The 20,834-nt window shown below is 44.3% G+C and overlaps 1 protein-coding gene and 1 long non-coding RNA gene across 3 annotated transcripts in view; one reads left to right on the top strand and one right to left on the bottom strand.

Moving 5' to 3' along the window:
* The window catches only part of Tet1 (tet methylcytosine dioxygenase 1), a 77,740-nt gene that overhangs the window by 55,901 nt on the left and 1,005 nt on the right, over positions 1–20,834 (bottom strand). Inside the window, exon 2 of one of the 2 annotated variants that reach the window (XM_087598699.1) lies at positions 12,905–14,877. In XM_087598699.1, coding sequence (XP_087454825.1) covers positions 12,905–14,758 — 1,854 coding nt within the window. In that variant the 5' untranslated portion in view covers positions 14,759–14,877. Of the gene's footprint in view, positions 1–20; positions 183–12,904; positions 14,878–20,834 lie in introns of those variants that run through there. The other variant, XM_087598701.1, reaches the window with a different exon arrangement.
* Positions 144–18,359, top strand: LOC100910945 (uncharacterized). The gene is given in 3 exon segments (NR_131086.1): positions 144–292; positions 6,847–7,189; positions 18,179–18,359. It is a non-coding gene; the product is annotated as an uncharacterized LOC100910945 (long non-coding RNA).

The raw sequence follows: 20,834 nt of genomic DNA, 5'->3' as shown, positions 1-20,834 counted from the left end.
CTGTGAGGCTGGGCTCTCACCACAGGACACAGGCAGCCACAAGCTGCGACATGGAGTTCTCTGCAGAGGATCTGGTCGCCGCCACTGAAATCACAGGAGGCTTCGGCAAAAGACAATGTTCTCAAATCCCCCAGGTCGCCACCATCGGATCGATGGCGGAGTCTCCCTAAGCAGGAACCTCTGGGTGGCACCAGGGCAGGTCCGCGCCGGGAGGGGCGCGCTACTCTGTATCACCGGGCAGGAGATAGCCCTGAGCCAAAGGGGGCATCGGGGCTCACAACAACTCTGGAAGGTATTGTGCATTTTGACTTTATAAGGCAAAGCTAAATATTGGCGATATTGAAGGCAGGGAGGTTAAGTGAGGACAGCACAGGCTCAGCTGTTGGGCTGCGTGTCTCATTCCTGGGAACCACACCTCGGTGCAGCCGGCGCTTGGCCTAGAAACAGCGATTTGATTTCTGTCAATAAATGTCCAACGACAAAGTCGGACTGCAAAATGACAATCAGCCACTTAGAAGCAAAAAAAAAAAAAAGGACAGGATGTGGACAGGAGAGGGGGTGGAGCTTTCAAAATACACTCGCCACACTCTCGGTGACTATAGACATGGAAGACTGTATGTAAGCCGATGACCTTCAGTGCCCAAAAAAATCCACGCCTTACCAGAAGGCAGACTCCAACCCGAACCTTTGGGGGTGGGGGTATTTTCTGTCTCCTCTCCTCCCAAGATCATCAACTGCAACCAAGCCTCTCTTCTCAAGCCTCCCCAGGTTGAGGCTTATGAGCCTGGGATTGAACATCAGTGCACTTGCTAGCTCGATCTCTCTCTCTCTCTCTCTCTCTCACACACACACACACACCCCTGGACTGCACCCATACTCAGTGACTTAGGGAGCTGGCACCACATGACACCTGCCAGACTCCAGGAAAGGCAGGACCAAGAGCAGTCTCCCTCCTGTTAGCTCCTTTGCGTTTGCTGTAAAGACTAGTGGCAGAGGACCAGAGTAGCTGTGGCAAACTGGGCTGGCCCAAGGTCACTGCCAAAAAACTGTACAGGGACTGCTCACAGCCCATCACAGCCACCTTGACAGCTGCACAGATCTTGGGAAGCAAGCCCAAGCTCCTGCCTCCTGGGGCCAAAGTTTCTGCAGTTCATTTGCAGGATTGGCAGGATGGCTTGCCTGGCTGTGAGGCCAAAAATGGGTTTTCCACTTGCAGTTGGATTCAGAACAGATTCCCACAACCAGAACTCAGAATAGAGTGAGGGCCGGAAGGCCTGTGTTTCATCACCCTCCCTTCTGAGGTTTTTAGGCTGCCACGAAAGCCCTCTTTCCTGTACAGCATTGGTTTTCCCATTTATTTTGTTATTTATTAGTACGTCCGCTTGGTCCTAGGTACTCTTGATGCTAAGCAAGTGCTTTCTACTAATGAACTACATACTCCCCTGTTCCCAGATTTCCCTCTGTATGTCATCCTCCAGACTGCCCTGCCATGTACAAGATTTTAATTAATTAATTCGCAAGGGACGGGATGGAACTGCTGAAGCTAGACCTGATGATGAGTTGACTAACTGTTACTACTCTGGAGGTTGAGGTAGGAAAATCAGCTAGAGAGAGACCCTCCCTTCAAATAATTACACACCAAACAAAAACATGTCCATGCCTGCAATTGCAGCACCCAAGGGAGACTGGGGCAGGGGCACTGTAATGAGTTCAAGGCCAGCCTCGGACATATAGCAAGGCTAGTCATAGCTATATTTAAGAGTCTATCTCAAAGAGAGAGAGAGAGAGAGAGAGAGAGAGAGAGAGAGAGAGAAAGGCAAAGAAGAAAGGTGCACATACCCTACCTAATAGCTACACATACCCAATAGCTTTGTTAAATATTTATACCAAAATCAAGGGAATCTGACTTAACCATAACACCAATGCAAATACAGCAAACTGCTGTGGACCCAGAAGTAGTGGCCCACACCTTAATCCCAGCACTCAGGAGGCAGGCAGATAGATCCATGTGAGTTTGAGGACAGCCTTGTCTATACAGTGAGATCCTGTCTTAGAGGTTGGGATTGGGGGGGCTCTGTGGAGAACCAAATTTACCAAGAAGTAACTGAAAATGCATAGCCACGTCTGTGTCTGCTCAGGTCACGTCTATTCAGAGCGGAGGACTGGTGTCCCAGTGGACCACACTTATCCATCTTTTGGCTGACACTGTCAACTTTGAAGGACATCCCAATTCTTTTTTATTTTATGGTTTTTTGTTTGTTTGCTTGCTTTGTTTTTGTGTGCCTGTGTTTATAATGGGTACACTCTCCATAACATATGGAGCTCAAGGGGGATTAGTTTGGGGAGTTAAAATCATCTCCCACCATTAAGAGTCAGTCCTAGGGATCAAACCTAGCCTTTCTTAACCCTCTGAGCTACCTCAAGGACCCTATTTTCTCAAGGGCCTGCCTGTGACCATGCCAGTGTGTAACCCCACCAGTCAGTTACCCAGGGCGCTCCCACCCCTTTTTTTAGTTCCACAACTTTCTCCCAGAGATTGTGCCTCCTCCCTTAGATATATGCACGTACTTGTAGAAAGCAGTATCTTTTCCTTTGATTGCTCAATATTTAGCAAAGTTACCATGACACAAAACATTTAATTATGTTATGATTATATTTTAAATCAATGTATTACCTGTAACAGCCACAAAATAAATCATGCTCAGAGATACTTGTAAACCCACACAACATTACACTTGGTGACCTCAGGGAATGTGGAAGCACACACTATTCTGCAAAATAAGTTACTAAGTAAAATGCAAAGCTCATCTCAGCCAGATGGGTAGTTAATGAAAGAGCTACACTGACACCCTGTATCAAGCACTGGGACAGAATGATGGTGCACACAGGCTCAGAGTTAGGGAGTCTGTTCCCATTACAGTCTGTTCCAGTGCCTACGTATCGAAGACTTGACAGGCTCAGTTGGGAACTTAGATAACACTGGACTTTTAATAACATAGATCAGAAGGTACAAGAGGCCAAAGGTTCCAGAGGCCAGAAAGAAGGTTCAGTGCTTAAGAGCCCATGCTTTTCCTGTACATGCACACAAGTGTGCACATATTTTTCAATTTTATGTATATGAATGTTCTGCTACATGTAAACCAAAAGAGGGTATTAGATCCTACTATAGATTAGAGATGGTCATGAGCCCCACGTGGGCACTGGGAATTGAACTCAGGACCTCTGGAAGAGCAGCCAGTGAGCCAGTGAACCTGAGCCATCTCTCCGGCCCTGCACATGCCCATATTTAAAAATAAATCAGCCAAGAGGCAGAAACAGGTGGATTTGAATTTAAAGCCAGCCTGGACTGCAGAGAAAGCTTCAGAACACTTAGGGATACACAGAGAAACGCTGTCTCAGAAAACAAAAAAGAACTGCAGTTTTTTGCTAGGCAAATTAAGATAGCTCACACCTTTAATTCCATGATTTGACAGGCAGGGGGATCTCCAAGATCGAGGCCACAACCTGGTCTATGTAGCAAGTTCCAGGACAGACACAGATCACAGATACAGTGTGACTTTGTCTCAGCATGCCGCCCCCCCACCCCAGAAAAGAATGACAGCTGTTGGGGTTAGGGGTGGGGGGGGGGGCATGTTAGAGAGAGAGAAGCCTGGAATTGGCTCAGGCCTTTATTCTCAACATTGGGGTCAGAGGATTGCAAATTAGAGTCCACCCTTTGCCACATAGTGAATCCAGGTTGCTAACCTAGATTAAATATATTATTGAGCCTATATCATGAAACACTTCCTACGGTAGGTCTAGAAATGCTATGCTCTATGGCAGGGTTCCAAAAACTTATTATCCAGCTAATATTGTTTAAAGATATGGCTTGCTGCTCTGGAACATGAGTTTTGGTTCCCTGCATCTACTCTACTGCAGACTGCTAACAACCACCTGCCTGTTACTCAGTTCCAGGGAGTCTGAGCCCTCCCCCTCCCTTTCTGGCCTCCAGGCATCCAAACACACACAGATACATCCATACAGAAAATAACAATAGTAATACATATTAAAATAAAATTTAGGGGCTGGGGATTTAGCTCAGTGGTAGAGCGCTTACCTAGGAAGCGCAAGGCCCTGGGTTCGGTCCCCAGCTCCGAAAAAAAGAACCAAAAAAAAATAAAATAAAATAAAATAAAATTTAAAAACACTCATTTCTCTGAGGGTTTGATGGCCAACCTAGGCCACACAGCTAAACTCTCAATAAAAAGTTCGTTGACAGCTGCGTGGCAGTGGTACATGCTTCTAATTCCAGCATTCAGGAGGCAGACAGATCTCTGGAGTTCCAGAGTAGCTAGAGATATACAGAGGAACCCTGTCTGGGCGGGGGCCTTTTTTACTCCACAGAAACCAGCTTTCCCACTTGCTCCATTTCTGGACCTGGAAGGGTGATTCAAAACCTTAGGATTTTGCAATGCAAAGCCTTCAGAGGTAGCTTGTAGGTGTCAAGGGCAAAGGGCTTGCCTCAACAAGAAAATAAACCTGAGTTAGTTTGTCACAGGCCATGGTAAAGGATAACGGAGTCTGGTTGAATGGCTATGTCAGGCCCTGGGGTGGGGGAGAACATCCACAAAGCCAGCATGATCCCAAGAGCTTCATGTAAATTCTAAAAATTGCCTAGTTATGAAAAAAATTGAACAGTGTTTTATATATGTGCTTTGCTTGCACGTCGAATCTATGCACCACATGTGTGCCTGGTGCCTTGTAGAGATCAGTAATAGAGGTTTAGATTCCTCTGGAACTGAACTGGGGATGCCTTGTGGTCGCTTGGAACCCAGGTCCACTGCAAGAGCAGCAAGGAATCATGGCTCCAGTCCTGTGATACCGTTAGCATGGGTAATTTCTCCTGCTTTGTTTTTTGAGACATGAGACTGGCTCTGTACAATACGCCAGCCTTGTCATCTTGAATGTTGAGGATAATGTTGTCTTAACCAAGACAGTAAGTCCTTGGGAAGGCCCACACCACACCGATGCCATTATTAAATTGAGTGCCTCTGACTTGTAGCTGGCATAAATTATGTCATTGGAGAATTATGACTGTCCATAATTAATAAAGTTAAGTATAAGCGAACAATGTAATGAGCAACTACAACTCAATATTCTGTGTCCATGCTGAGCAGTGGGGTGCACGCCTTTAATCCCAGCACTCTGGAGTCAGAAGCAGGTACTTCTCCAAGTTCAAGGCCAGCCTGGTCTACAAAGCAAGTTCTAGGACAGCAGGGGCTACACAGAAAAACCCTGTCTTGACAAAAATAAAACAAAACCTTAGAGGTAGATATAACCTGAGAACATGGGGTTGGTTGTCCTCTGCTTCCACACACACGAATGTGGGCACAGGGTTAGGGCTCCTGCTCACACTCTCTCACATACACACATTTACACTATGGGCACTCAAACACACACACACACACACACACACACACACACACACACACACACACATCTCAGCCAGATGGGTAGTTGATAAAAGAATACATAGAGAAACCTTTGTCTTCAGGTGAGAAAATAAAATCTGTGTCCTCTGCAAGTCCTGGATAAATCTGGTAGCAAGATTGCTGGAAGCCTGGAGATGTAGATTTTTCATAGAAGAATGTTCACCTAGTTACCTTGAGACTCCAGAGTGAATGCTGAATGCTACCGCTTTTAAGTAAAAAGCCCCTGTGGCTGTAATCACTGGGGAGGCAGCCATGACAGGACCACGTGGGCTAGGAGGAAGACATTCCTGCTGATATCTGTTCTCTAAGCAAGCATGTAAACACAAATTCAGTGAAGCAAGTGAAGTATCTTTTATACCTAAAAGGGAATTTATGATTCCCATACATCTTCAATGACCATCCCTCAACCAGGCCGCTGCTGGTTTCTTCTCCTCCCCCACCTATTCTGCTTACTGTCACTGAAGTTCATCAAGATGGTGGATAGATAAGCGGACCTCCCAGCCCACATCCTGATTCCCAATCATCTACAGCCTTAGGCAAGTCATCTGGCCTCTGTGTCCCAGTGTAGGTATTACTTCACTAGCTGGAGGCAAAAAGTCTTTCCAAGACTGCTGTAAGATGGGATGTTGTGTCAAGAGTCCGATGCAACACTAGAGACCCAACCAATACTCAATGCCCAAATCATCACCTATTCCAAGACACGGGACGCACCTGTAAATCCCAGAACTTCAGAGACTGATTTGAGAAGCCTGAGTCACAAGCTGTTCTGATCTATCCAGGCCAGCCAGCCACACATAGTGAGACCCTTTCCAAATATTTTGGAATTATTCCCAAAATAGTGCAAAAAGTAAAAATACACACACACACACACACACACACACACACACACACACACACACAGAGAGTTCCACACTATGGTCACCAAATTCAAACAACATCTATATAGTACCCACCACATACCAGGCCCAGTGCAGAAGGAATGAGGAGGGAGAAAAGACTCCTAGCCCCACAAACTTGCCACTGAAGTGAAGCATTCATATGACATTTTCATTTCACGTGATAATTCTGGATGAAAAAGATTCAACAAGAACAACCATGAGGGAAGGACTAGATAAAATAAAAATAAAGTTAATTAAAACTGAAAAGGCAACCATGTGGTAGCAGCATGGGCCTTTATCCCCAGGACCTGGGATACAGAAGCAGGTGGGATTTAAGGCCAGCCTGATCTACAGACCAAGTTTAGAACAACAAAGTCTACAAAAAATAAATAGATAAAAAACCCTCTTGAAAAAATAATAATAGCAATAATAATAGTAGTAGGACATGGAAGGTGAAAACTGTATCTAATGAGGTGTATGTTCTCTGTGTCACCCAGGTGGTTTTGAAGTCATGAGCTTAACTGGTTCTGCCACCAATCCTCCTGGGTACTAAGATTACAATCACGTCACGTGCTGGCATGAAATCATTTCAGAAGAAGGGCAAAAGATCACCACAGCCCAGGATAAGGAACAACACCATAATCGTCATGTTATCAAAATGTGAAACAAAATTATAGTGAAAGTCAGGCGCTGGGAACCCCAGAGACACAGCTGTGCAGGAAGCTTGCAGGCCTGGGCAATGCTGGGAGCCTCAAAACTGAAAATCCCCAACAGAGCAGCAAGATACCATACTGTGGAGTACAAATCAGACAGCGCTGGACATGGCACAGCAGGTGAAAGGTAATACAACAGACTCACCCGAAGGTTGACATATGAACTCTGATGCTAAGAACAAGCTATGGACTGTCTATCTATCTGTCTCTCTTTCATCCTCTAACCTCCACAAAAGGGTTATGATGCTCACAACATGCTATGACCTCTCTGTTACACACACACACACAAGACTTGTTGATAAGATGGCACTGTGAAGAAACTAAAACTGTCTTGGTCTACCCTGCGAATCCTTCAGAAATCTCTTCAGTAAATTAGTCTGTTACTTTCAGTTCCCTGCCACTACAAACATGTCAGACTTTACCACAACAGAATTGAGTGTAGTGTAACAATTGGCAGACTGCTTGTCTAACATGCACAGATCCCAAGTTCCCAGTCACAGCAAACACATGTTGGTATATATCTAGAATCCAATACAGAGGTGGAGGCAGGAGGATGAGAAAGAAGTTCAAGGTCATCCTCAGCTACACTGCAAGTCTGGGGCCAGCCTGGGCTACGAGACCCTACCTGAGAGAGTAAGCCCGAGTCTTGCATTGGGCCATAGAGACCCCATTGTGCTTGCTGCCTCCTCTCCCATTTCTGTGTCCAGTTTTGTGTGGCAAGCCAAAATCTAAAATATTGTTCGAAGTTATATGGTTAGCTAGGAATGAAAACAGTCTTCAGGTATGGGTTCTTTATTATTATCATTATCATTATGATTTTCTATTTTTTCTTCCTTGATTTGTTTCTAAGGCAGGATCTCCTATAGTTCAGGCTAGCTTTCTATGTAGCCAGAGATGACTTTGAACTCGTGTCTTCACTTTCCAGGCGCTAGGATCACAGGCTTACTCCAGTGTCCTTAGCATGGTTGTTGGGTTTTGTTGTTGTTGTTGTTGTTGCGTTTTGTTTTAAATAAAGAGACAGGGTTTCTCTGTGTAGCCCTGGTTATAATGGAACTCACTCTGTAGACCAGGCTGGCCTCGAACTCAGAGATCCACCTGCCTCTGCTTCAGAAGTACTGAGACTAACTAACGTGTGCACTGGCACACCCAGCTAGGTTGATTAGAGCATTTGCTACATGTGCTAAGGACCTGGGTTTCATTTTCAGCGCCCATGCAGTGGCTCCTGGCTTTCTGTATCTACAGCCTCCTTCTGACTTCTGTGGGCACCATAAAGTGTACTTATTTACATACAGACAAAACACTCACATACAGAAAAAGGAGCAAATCTTGACATTTCTGATACCTAGTAAACAAATCTTGCCATCTGTAGATGCAAATTAGCTCTCTAAAAAGAAATATACACGGGTTGGGGATTTAGCTCAGTGGTAGAGCGCTTGCCTAGCAAGCACAAGGCCCTGGGTTCGGTCCCCAGCTCCGGAAAAGAAAAAAAGAAATATACACACGCCAGCAGGAATATTTGCTGCATGCAACCTATGTCACTCCATCCAACATTCCATGGCTTGGATCAGCTAGCTATAGCCATCCACTGTCCTGCATTCCCCCCACTTCTTCCCGTTCTCGAGTCCACTTTTGCTCTTCAATAAAAAAAAAAAACTTGACCACAAACTAAGTTTACATATGAAATAAAAACAAGCCATAGATGTCACCATGAGGAGAATTCTGCTTCATGTGGAAACAAACGCTCATTCACAAATACTCAGTCAGGAAAAATTCTACTGCACAGACAAAAAGAAAGGACGAGAACTGGCTGCTTCTGAGAGTGGAGTTACTTGGTGTACATGTTCACCTATGTATGAATATGTACACACATGGGAGCAAAAGGTCAAGCTAAACAAAGCTGTTCCTTTGGAGACTTGGTTTTTTGAAACAGGGTATTTCAGAACCAGGAGCTCATCCATTTGGTTAGAGTGGGTAGCCAGCTAGCCATGGGTGTCCAGCTCTCTACCTCCCCAGAGCTGGGATCAAGGCACAAGCATGTGTGCTCGGTTCTTTGCATGAATACAGAAAATCCACTGGGTAGAATGGGTCCCTCTCTGCCTCAACTTCAAACCTGAGGCAAGCTAAACTTTTCCATCTTAAAAACTTGTACATCATACACACTTCGTAAACTGAGTGTTGTGAAACTCTGAGGAGCAAGGCCAAGAGATACCCGACTCACTCCCAAATCCCATCACAGAAAGTAAAATAAACTGAGTTCCAAACACTTCTGAAGTGTCTAATAGGTGGACCATACCATACTGTAAGCTCCTGACCTGGGCCATCAGACGCACATTTCTGGGCAGGCACGTTAGCCTGTCACTATAATTCCCATATTCAACAGACTGAGGCAGGAACATTTGTCATTGTGAGACAAGTCTGAGCTGTGTAGCAATTTCCAGAAGAGTCTGAAGTTACAGTAAGTTTCAGTGGCACACAGCTCTAATTCAAGCATATAAAAGGCCAAGGCAGGGGGATCTGTAGGTCCCACACCAGACAAGATTACACAGTGAGACCCTATCTCAATCCAAACCACCAACAACAACAACAACAAAAGTAAAATTTTTAAAAGAATAAATAAACAAACAAACAAATAAATAAATAAATGCACAGACTGACAGACAGCCCTGAGCCAGCAATTTACAATATAAGCCAGAATGCTGCTGCTTAACCTGACCAAGCATAACATGTTAACACTTTTCAAATTATCCTGTTAGCTTTTTCTTATTGTAATAAAAGAGCAACACCAGCTTAGGGGAGGAAAGGGTTTATTGGTTTGCATGGTCCAATCACAATCAAGGAAGTCAGTGCAGGGATTGAAGCAGAGTCCCTGGAGGAACACCACTTACTGGCCTGACTGACCTGCTATCCAGACTACAGGTTGGTTCCCCACCCCATACATGGTCTTGTGAAACATTGCAAAAGGGACATGACCTACCTAACCCAGCACTTGAAAACTGGAGGTAGGAGGATCAGAAATTCAAGGCCGGTTTTAGGTACCCAGTAAGTTTGAGGACAGCCTGCAGTCCATTAGCCCTTGTCTCAAAACACTAAATAACAGCTCCTTGAAATGCATTACATTTATTTCTTGGTAGGCTCTCTTGCTCATCCTGATGCAAACATGGAGATCAGATTTCTCTCTCTCTACCACATGGGTCCCAGAGAAAACACTCAGGTTGCAAGACGTAAAGGCAAGCACCTTTTTACCAGCTGAGCTGCCTCCTTGGCCCAATGACAATTTTCTAAGATTATAATAAGGTTGTCATTGAGGCAGTGGTTCCTGCTACCTTTCTCCACCAAAACAAATGAATTCCCCTTTATTAAACAGGTGGCTTGGGATCTGGAGCAGTAAAAACAGCACACAATATCAACAGAACATCACACTAAGAAATACAATGGCTAGAGGCACTTATAGACTAATTTTGAGATAATTTGAGCATAAAAGAGAGGTTTGGGGTATAGGGATCATTGAAACAATACATGTTTACTATGTAAACAACCCTCAATCAATGCAATTCAATCCCTCAAATTAAATAATGCTAACAAGAGACTATGATCCATCAATAATAAAAGTCCAAGAGTTCAGTCAGGCACCACAGTATACCAAGCAATTCAAAAGGAAGGGGCATGAGAAGAGTAAGGTCAGGACTGAAGAGATGGCTCAATGGTTAAGAACACTGCTGCTTTTTCAGAGGACCCAAGTTCAATTCCTGGCACCCTAGGAGCACCTCACAACTGTCTGTAACTCAAGTTCCAGGGCATCTGACACCCTTATACAGACATGCATAAGGACAAAACTCCAAAGCACAGAATATATAAAAAATAGAAATTCAAGATCCTCAGTAAGGACACAGCTCACTCATTGTGGGCAGTGCCACCCACAGGCTGGTCCTCCTGGGAAATACAAGAAAGCAGACATGAGCTGGTTTTAATTCTAGCACTGGGAAAACAGAGGCCGGTGGATCTCTGTGAATTCAAACCCAGTTGGTCTACAGAGTGAGCTCCAGGACAGCCAGGGCTACATACACAGAGAAACCCTGTCTTGAAAAACCAAAAAACTAAAACAAAAAACAGAAAGTAGGCTGAGCACTCCAGGAAGAGCAAGCCAGTAAGCGTCATTCCTCAGTGGCTTCTGCTTCCTTTCCTGCCTCCAGGTGAGTTCCTTCCTTGACTTCTGATGATGGACTTTACCCTGCAAGCCAAATAAACAAATAAACCTTCTCCCGAAAGAAAAGGTTTCAATCATGGGGACAGTCTGGGATATGAGACCCTTTCTCAAAGAAGCTCAAAGGCAGAAGGGAGCAGATGGGTGTGGGATGGATGGAGGGCAATCAGATACCCTCTTGAATACCCTATATTAATCGCTAACAGAAGCTTCACATATACATTTTTACTATATCATTTCATCTTTTTATATTCTCATTCTCTCTCTCTCTCTCTCTCTCTCTCTCTCTCTTTCTCTCTCTCTCTCTCTCTCTAGCGTTGGCTGTCCTGGAACTCATTACATTAGACCAGGTTTATCTTGAATTTCAGAAATCTGCCTGCCTCTGCCTTCTGCCTCCCAGGTTCTAGGGCTAAAAACTAATGCCACCATGCCCACCCAGCCTATTCATTTTCATTTTGTGACTATATTTTGGGTGTGTGTGTGTGTGTGTGTGTGTGTGTGTGTGTGTGTGTGTGTGTATGATTTCAATCAGCATTGTTGCCTGGTTGAAGTAGTCTACACTGTTAATCCCAGCACTCAGGAGATAAGAAATAGATCTGTGGGAGGTATAGCCCCCCTGGTCAAAACAATGTGATTTTACCTCCAAAAAATAGAAAATAAAATTTGAACATTTTATCTGCCCAGACCCTTCCCTAATTGGGTATTTTTAGAAGTGGTCATGCTATAATATAACCTAGGTGGCCTCAACCACAAGGCAATCCTCCTGTGTAGCATCTGAAAGCCAGAGTTAAACAAGTGCCCATGTCATCCATCTTGGGAGAAACCCTTTAAGTGCCCATCAATACAGGACTGGCTAATTAACCCCTTTTCAAAGTCTCAGATAAGAAGGCAGCAGAATTTTAAGACTGGTAACTGACTTCTAAAAAAGTTAAAAGGCGGGGCTGGGGATTTAGCTCAGTGGTAGAGCGCTTGCCTAGGAAGCGCAAGGCCCTGGGTTCGGTCCCCAGCTCCGAAAAAAAGAACCAAAAAAAAAAAAAAAAAAAAGAAGTTAAAAGGCTAAAGCAGTTAAAAGTTCACAATCTCCTTGGAAGTAAGGGAGTTCATTCTGTAGCCCAGGTTACCCTGGAACTTGCTACGTGGTCCAGGTTGGCCTCAAATTCATAGTAACCCCTAATCACTCAAGAATCCGTGAAGGACATGCACGTGGTGAAGTCAATGGAGAAGTTTCATGAGCTGGTTCTTTTCTTCCAGTCCCCAGGCCTTACTCTGGTTGTCAGACTTGGGGACATAGCATGCACCTTTCTTTTCCCACTGAGCCATCTCTTTGGCTGGCCATCTCTCTTTTTTTTTCAAAGTTAAAAAAGATTTATTCTTATCTATGTGCATCTGCATGAGTTCCTATGTGCCACATGCATGAAGGTATGCTCAGAACTTCATTGTTTCTGAGCTACCCAACAATGCAGAAGAACCAGAGATCATGGTAACATGCTGAGCTTGGGGGAACCCCTAGATTCAATCCCCAGCATCAATCTACCACAAGATGCCATCCACAAGTTCTTATACTGAGATCAACATTTTATGGGGCAGGAGCTGATGCTGCACCAAGCAAAGGAGATTCTCCCAGCCCTTGGCTGCTCTTACCTGTACCCGTGAGGTGGCCTCTGGCTTCTTTTTGAGCACCTCGCATTTCCTCTTCTTACAGATCTGGTGGCTATTCTTCCTGTTCTTGCAGTAGGTGCATTCCCCACAGTTGGCCTTCTGCTGGCACGGCTCACAGACCCCACAGGCCTTGCGCTTCCTCCTCTCCACAGTTGGTGGCATAGATTTACATGGGAGAGAAGAGGTACTAGCTCGTGTAACAGGCATAGACATCATTGTGGCTTTGACATCATCAGCTGAGCTGGTCATGCTAACGTGAGAAATCCCTCCTTCCAATTTGCTGGGAGCAGCATGAGAGCCCTGAGTAAGATCTAATGGAGCATGCTGGAGTTCATTCTCAGGGGCAATTGTAAACCCTTGTATGTTTGCTGGGAAAAGATTGGCACCAAACTGCTTCTCAGCTTGTGTACTGTTTGCAGCTATTACCAGAGGTACTGAACTTAACTCAGAGTTTTGTGGGGGTTGGGGAGTGTGTCCTGAGTCCAAAGTTAAAATCGGGGTAGCACCTTGGACTTCAAGTCCACAGGAAGCAGAGGTGTGGGGCTCAGGCCCTGAAAGAAGACAACTGTAGGTAGCAACTGTGTTTGGAGGCATAGGAAGGAAGATAGGCAGGTCCGGGGGAGCATCCATATCCATACCCAGAGTTTCTGGTTGGTTTAGCATAGTAATAGCACCAAGATCCTCTGGTGAGACTGAGCCCTTGGCCAGGGTCTCACTATGAACTAAGTTAGCACCAGGAAATCCCCACTGATGCGGGAGAGTACTAAAGGCCTGTCCTAGGATAGAGGTGGCATCCACAACTTGATTTGGGTGGCTACCCACTTTTTCTGGGGTAGTTTTAAGGGTTTCTTCTTCGGACTTAGTATCAAGGACATCCGGCTGTGAGCCTGCCAAGATGAATTTTATCAGAGCTGTGGGATATACAGACTCATCAAGAGACATGCAGGTTTTAAGGTCCAATTCAGGAACGATCCTAAAACTAGAGTCAGGAAAGCAATTATGCTCGCTTCCCATAGGATTCTGAGAAGGATCAGACAGCTTGGGAGACTCTACTGGTGAGCACAAGTCTACAAACTGATCACTGGCATTTTTCTCAGAGGTAACTTCAGAAGTTGATCTTTGGGGCGATGGAGCACACCCCGGATGGGAATTGCTCACATTATTAGATGTCTGATGAGAGAGTAGTCCTTCACTGTGTGTCCCTTCCAGTGACCAAGAAATTCCGGCTTCAAGGTTCCCATATTCAGAAATACAGCTTTGGGAATCTTCTACTGTTTGAGAGCAAGACTGGGTTATCTCTTGGCTCTCGCCTTCAACTAAACACATGTTCTGTTCACCAGTTAGGTTTTCTGTATCTGGAGACATGACAGCATCTTGGCTGGGGCCTGAATCATTTCCGGAGTGCTTTACCCCTGGATCATCCTGGACATTATGTACACACTGCTTCTTTGAAGGTGGCACTTTCTTAGGTTTGGGTGTGACTACTGGGCGTTGGGAGAGTCGCCAGCTAAGAGAGGTTCTCCGAAGAGCCATTGTAAACCCATTGCAAGTTAAGGACTCTGGGTTCTGAAAAAGAACTTGGTTTCGATCCTGATTCAACCGGGCAGCCCCAGCTCTCGTCAGAAGACTCTGCGGCAGTGTGGGGGTTTTGACTTCCGTTTCCTTCTTACCATCTCTTCTTCTGATTAATTGCTTCAGTTTTCCAGGGGTCAGCGCCTTCCCTGATGCCCCATGTTTGACAGCCTGCTTTGATATCTTCTTCTTCATCTGGCTGCTCTTCTTCTGGAGCTTTGTTTTGACTGATTTGGAAGGCTTTGTGGGGCGGGACCGAGACATGGCTGCAGAGCAGGAAAAGCTGGAAGGATGTAGGACACAGAGTCATTGGTCCTCAGCGAAGTCTTCCTTCTGAGGAGAACCTGGAGATGTTGCCAAGCTTGGTCACATGAGGTGTGGGTCTAAAATAACAACAGCAAATATTATTATTAGTCCTTTGTACTTACTATAAAGATACTTGCTAATAAATTAGTTACTAGAAAACTAAGAATATTTACTACCAAAGGAAAAAGTGCAGATTATATTTAGCTTGGCAGAGTGGTCCAAATTTATACTCCCAGCTGTGGGAGACTGAGTTAGTTGCATGAGTTACAACATTAGCTAGGTATTTAGGTAGAGGTAGGATGATCAGGAGTTTGAATAGTGAATCTAGGGTACACATCTTGTCTCAAATAAAAGGGATAGCTCAAAATTAAGGGCATTGCCTGTTCTTCCAGTAGACCTGGGCTCAATTCCCAGCATGCACATGGTGGCTCAAAACTCTAACTCCAGTTCCAGGCTAACTGCTGCCCTCTTCTTGCTTCTTTAGGACCAGGCATGCACTTGGTACACAGACAAATATATGGGCAAACACCCATTTGCATAAACACAAATTTTAGCAAGGTGATGATGGCACACTCCTTTAACTCCAGCACTTGGAGGCAGAGGCAGGTGGATCCCTGAATTCAAGGCCACCGTAGTGTACAGAATTCCAGGACAACCAGGGCTACACAAAGAAACTGTCTCAAAGTATCTTAAAATTTAAAAGACCACAGAACGTCTAGTAAACTTTTCAATGTTGCAGGCTTCTTGCACAGGTTTGTGCTTCCCCAGCACCCATACAGGGGCCAATCCAGAAGTTTATGCACTTCCACATGCTGTACACACATCCACAGATACAGTTCCAGAACTGTCTTCAGAAAACCAAGAATTATTTTATTAACTGTTTCAATGAAAAAATTATATCCAGGGCTGGAAAGATGGCTCAGTGGTTAAGAGCACTGACTGCTCTTCCTGAGTTCAATGCCCAGCAACCACATGGTGGCTCACAACCATCTCTAATGAGATCTGATGCCCTCTTCTGGTGTGTCTGAAGACAGCTACAGTGTACTCATATACATTAAATAATTTATAAAAAAAAAAAAGAAAAAAGAAAGGAAATTACATCCATTTCTATCTCTAAATGTAACAGTGTCGAGGTATTTTTTTTTTAATCTATCACAATGGTATCTTCTGGTATGTCTGAAGACAGCTACAGTATACTTATATATAATAAATAAATCTTAAAGAAAAAACATATAGAAGCATATAATCTAACTACTGGAAAGAAAATTAAAATTCACAACTGTGGACCAGTAATCTGGATAAGCCAAACAGTGTCCTGGGATCTGCTTTTAAAAGTAGTTTACAAATTGATTTGTCAGTTCTGTCTTTTAATTGAAATGCTTTAGAAACTCAAAATGTAATTAAATTACTGCTCATGGTTTAGCATCCAAAGCAAAAGTGGCAAAGGAAACAGAAATGCCAAAGAAATGAGAAGGTGAAGGGGATTCAAAGATCAGGTCTTTTCACAACTCAACAGTTTCCCCCCTTTTTAAAAGCAGGTTTTGAAAGAGGTCAGTGACCCCTAAAATCCCAACTATAGAGAAAAAAAGTGACTAAAACAGGCAGGCAAGTTTCAGAGACAATCAGAAGAAACTGTGGGCCCCTTGAACTTTATCACCATGCAGTCACAGATGCAATATGACCTTTTGTGATAAACTAAGGTGTCTCCAAGGGATATTCTTTTTGAAAACTGTGGGGGAGAACAAAAAAACCAAAAGATATAATGTAGCTCATATTAAATAGGTCTATAATAATATGGATTAATTAGCAAGGGTGTCCTAAGATTAATTTTTAATTTTATAATCATTGAGCCAGGTGTGCTGGCACATGTCTTTAATCCCAGCACTTGGAAGACAGACTCTGAGGCCGTTCCAGGACAGCAAGGGCTACACAGAGAAACTCTGTCTCAATATAAAAAATAAATTTATAGACTAAATTTATAAAACTAAATGAATTAAAAGTCCAGCCAGTGGGGGTGTCATACACCATTAATCCCAGTATACACGTGTACTCCAGAGGCACAGACAATAAGATTGGTGAGTTTCAAGCAAGCTTGGACTACAAAGCAAGCTCCAAACCAGCCAGGACTATGTCAAAACAAACACAATACGACAAAAACCCAGATGTGGTGGACATCGCTAACCCGAACAGGTAATCTGAGGTAACGTTGAGGAAGAAGATCCAAGGTTAGCCTGGACAGCATGAGATATAGACCAGACAGACTCACAGCATGAAACCTGTTTTACAAACAGTCAGAAAGCAGAGTTCAACACCTCCTCTAAGACAGTCTGGGCTATGTAAAAGATCCTGTCTCCAAACCAAACAATAGAGAAAGATGCCATGGTGGATGGTATACACCAATAATTCCGTTACTTGTAAGGCGAAAACTGAAGGAAGATCATGATCAAAGTTGTCTTCAGCCACATGGGGGCTGAGGAATGGAAATTAGTCTGAACTAGTCTTTGGAAAACTGAGTTTCATTCAGGCTTGGCAGTACAGACCTATAATCCCAAATACTTGGGATGCTGAAGCAGGAAAATAAAGAATTCAAGACCCAGGGTGAGCTCCTAGCCAGCTGAGTCCCCCTACCTCACAATGACAGGAGAAAGGTATGAGGATGCAGCTCAGTGGTGGGGAGCTTGCCCATAATGTATGAAGTCCTAGGTTTAATGCCTGACATCACCAAAACAAACAACAAACAACAACAACAAAAACAGCAGTATTTCTAAATGTTTTATTTACTCTAACCTAGAATATATTGAATATATCTGGGTATCTCTGCAATACAGATATAAGAATATACCTGATGCCCATCTTAATAAATATATAACAAGGCCGGGGGGGTGTATTTAATTGACACCATCCTGTGAATCCTTATTGTCCTGGTAGGAAAATCAAAATAAACTATCAGTCAGAATTGGCACAGATATTTAATTCCAGCAGGGGGTCAGGGGTTAGAAAGTTGGATTTCATGAGTTCAAGGCCAGTCTGGTCTACAGAGCAAGTTCCAGGACAGCCAAGGCTACACAGAGAAACCCTGTCTCCAAAAGCAAAAAGGAAATCTGTGACAAGAAGCCTATTGGGAGGGGCGTGGAAAGTCTGGAACCAGCTAAGCAAGCTCTCTGCCACTGAATCCTTCACACCCCGCTGTCCCCACCCAAGACAGGATCTTGCTAAGTGGCAAAGTAGGCCTAGAACTTAAAATCCTTTTCTCCTCAAAGCCTCATTCAAGTGCTGGGATTAGGGGTGTGTGTCACCATAGCTTAAATTTATGTAGCCTAATGTGATGTGAATATTATAAAACTTCCCCCTAAGAGCTCTTAAAATTTTGTTTTGCAGGCTGAAGAGATGGCTCAGCATAAGAGCACTGACTGCTCTTCCAGAGGTCCTGAGTTCAAATCCCAGCAACCACATAGTGTCTCTGTAATGAGATCTGATGCCCTCTTCTGGTGTGTCTGAGGACAGTGACAGTGTATCCACATACATGAAATAAATAAATCTTTTAAAAAAGAAAAAAAAAGGAAATTTTTGTTTTATAAAATCCAGCAGAGTAAAGTCTCGGGAAACCAAGTCTGAAAACCTTCATTTGATTTGTAGAACACACATGACTCCTATAAACTGTCCTCTGACCTCCAAACACCAGCAGTTCATACACGCATAGTACATGCACAATGCATGCATAGTACACTGGTACACAGTAGTGTGCACACTAAGTAGTGTAATGAAAACTTTAAAAACCAAAGTATGCAAATAAAAAATAAGTTTTTATTCACTTTATCTAAAAAATGAAAGGCTAGCTTCCAATACCTGTTGTCCGTAAATTAAAGTATTGATGGCACCATCCAGGGACTTCCTCTCCCTCTCTGTATCTCTCCTCTCTCTGTATCTCTGGAAGTCCCCTGAGCTGCTGCACTTATTTTAAGTAAACCACGACAATTTGAAATAACATTGCAATCTTTCCTGCTACCACCAGTGCTCAAGTGTCATTTGCATGCCTAAAGCTACTTGCAAACTGACTTCAGGTCCAGAGAATTTAAAGGCTTTCCTGGGGGGGGGGGGGGGGACAAACAAAAGCAAAAACAAAACAAAAGACAAAAACAAGACTTAAAAGCATTTTCTGAAAAAATTGCCACCAGGCTTGGTTTCCCTACAACTAGGTTCTTCATCGAAAGGAAGGGGGTGGGGGGACAGCAATTGCCGGCTGTTCCTAGACAGTTCACTACCTCAGGAAGTGTGAAAGCTTGGGGCACACTGAGAGGCTGCTCAGGGAAATGCAGCAGAAAGCTGGCTCCTTCCATATGTAAAACACCCGACACCCCACAGAGCGGGGTGTGGGGGACACAAATAATGGAAAAGAACAGGGGAAAATGGAGGTTAAAAGGCTCTTCCAAAAGCCAGACCATGTAAGAACAGCAAAAGGCCAAGGAACAGTATTTTATACATTTTTACAGGTGAAATGATAGAAATCCAAATGACTGAGCAAAGTCAAGAATTCACAGGAACAATGTAAGGAGTTAAAAGACAACCGAGACGATGAGAGCCGAGGTCGGGTGGGGGAAGGAGAATCAAATGACCTACAGGTTTAAAAAAAAATTTTTTTTTAAGGACAAAGAGGAAAAAGAAATGAAGGAGACAGGATGTGTCCAGAAGGTGGGGGAGGGGAAGAAACTAGATAAGGAAGACACAAAGGGTGAGGAGGGTGTCTCCAAACCTCTGACCCACCCCTTCTGCGGAGAGCAATAGTTAACTCATTAAAATGTTGAGTGCTACAGTTGTTAAGTCCAGCCTACTAAAGACTGTATCCTATTCCTCCAAATGTTTATTTTAAAAAGACCCCAATTAAAACCTCTTAATTGGAGAAATGAAAACATGGGCATTCCCCTATGTAGTCAATCAAGATCTGCAATCACATAAGCTAGGAACTCAGACTGAGTGAGGCAGGAGTATCACCGGGAGGTCAACAGAGGGATACCGGAATACCAGGTGGAGAGTGCATATCTGTAATCCCAATATTCAGGAGACTGAAGCTGGAGTAGTCGTAAATTCAAGGCCACTTTCTGGCAGTAAGGGTCAAGTCAGCCTAGAGTAGAATAACACCTTACCGCAGTTAAATTCTTTAAAACAGACAGCGGCTGGTCTGCAAGCATTAAGCTTCTCTGTAGTCATAAATACCTAATTAACTATATTCAATTGTGTGTAGTTAAGCATATTTCTAAATTGTTTTTGCCTAAAGAAACCAACACCTGAGGGGATGGGCTGCTCTATGGCGCCCCATACTGCAATCCATGGGGGTGCGCATGCAGCTCCCCACCAAACCAACCTCGTGTGCTAGTCATTTCCTCGCCCCAAGGTCTGGAAAGTCTTGCAAACATTTCTTCACTAACCAGTCATTAAGGAGGTAAAATGAAGCTCATTTAAAGCCCCTGGGGACTAAGGTTCACTTGGAAAGAGTTGTGGGGGTTGGGGGAGGCTGGGAATCCTTACTCTTGCTCCAACAGTAAGTTTTTTCTTGGAGTCACATTAATTTTATTGGATCAGAAACGGACCCAGTTCAGTTCATTAAGGGTAACTGGAGCAGGACAATTCTTTCCTGACCCAGTCCTGTGAGCGAACACTGGTGGTGAGTGAGAGAGTAAGAGAAAGGGAAGTTGCTTTTTCGTCTTTGAGACTGGTCTCACTACGCAACCCTGGCTGTCCTGTAACTCACGGAGATCTATCTGCCTTTGCCTCCCCAGCGCTGGGATTATCAATAGGCAAGAACACCCCTCCGGAGAAAGGGAGATTTGCTTCCTTGCCCCGCGGAGTAGGCGGTGGTCACTTCAGTCCTGGCGGGGGCCCGAAGCTCACGTGCAGCACGAGCAAGCTTAGGCACTCGGCCGCTGCGCGCACACAGACAACCTCACTCAGTTCCCTCTTTAGGATCCCAGACCCAGCCAGTGGCACTCCAAAGGCTTTCGCAGAACTCACTGGCAACACATCCTACTTCCCCTGTTCT

Source organism: Rattus norvegicus, chromosome 20 (genome assembly GCF_021556685.1).
Source record: "Rattus norvegicus strain SHRSP/BbbUtx chromosome 20, alternate assembly SHRSP_T2T, whole genome shotgun sequence".
NCBI lineage: Eukaryota > Metazoa > Chordata > Mammalia > Rodentia > Muridae > Rattus > Rattus norvegicus.
The sequence above is the reverse complement of the archived record's forward strand: the minus strand, read 5'-3'. Positions and strand labels throughout refer to the sequence as shown.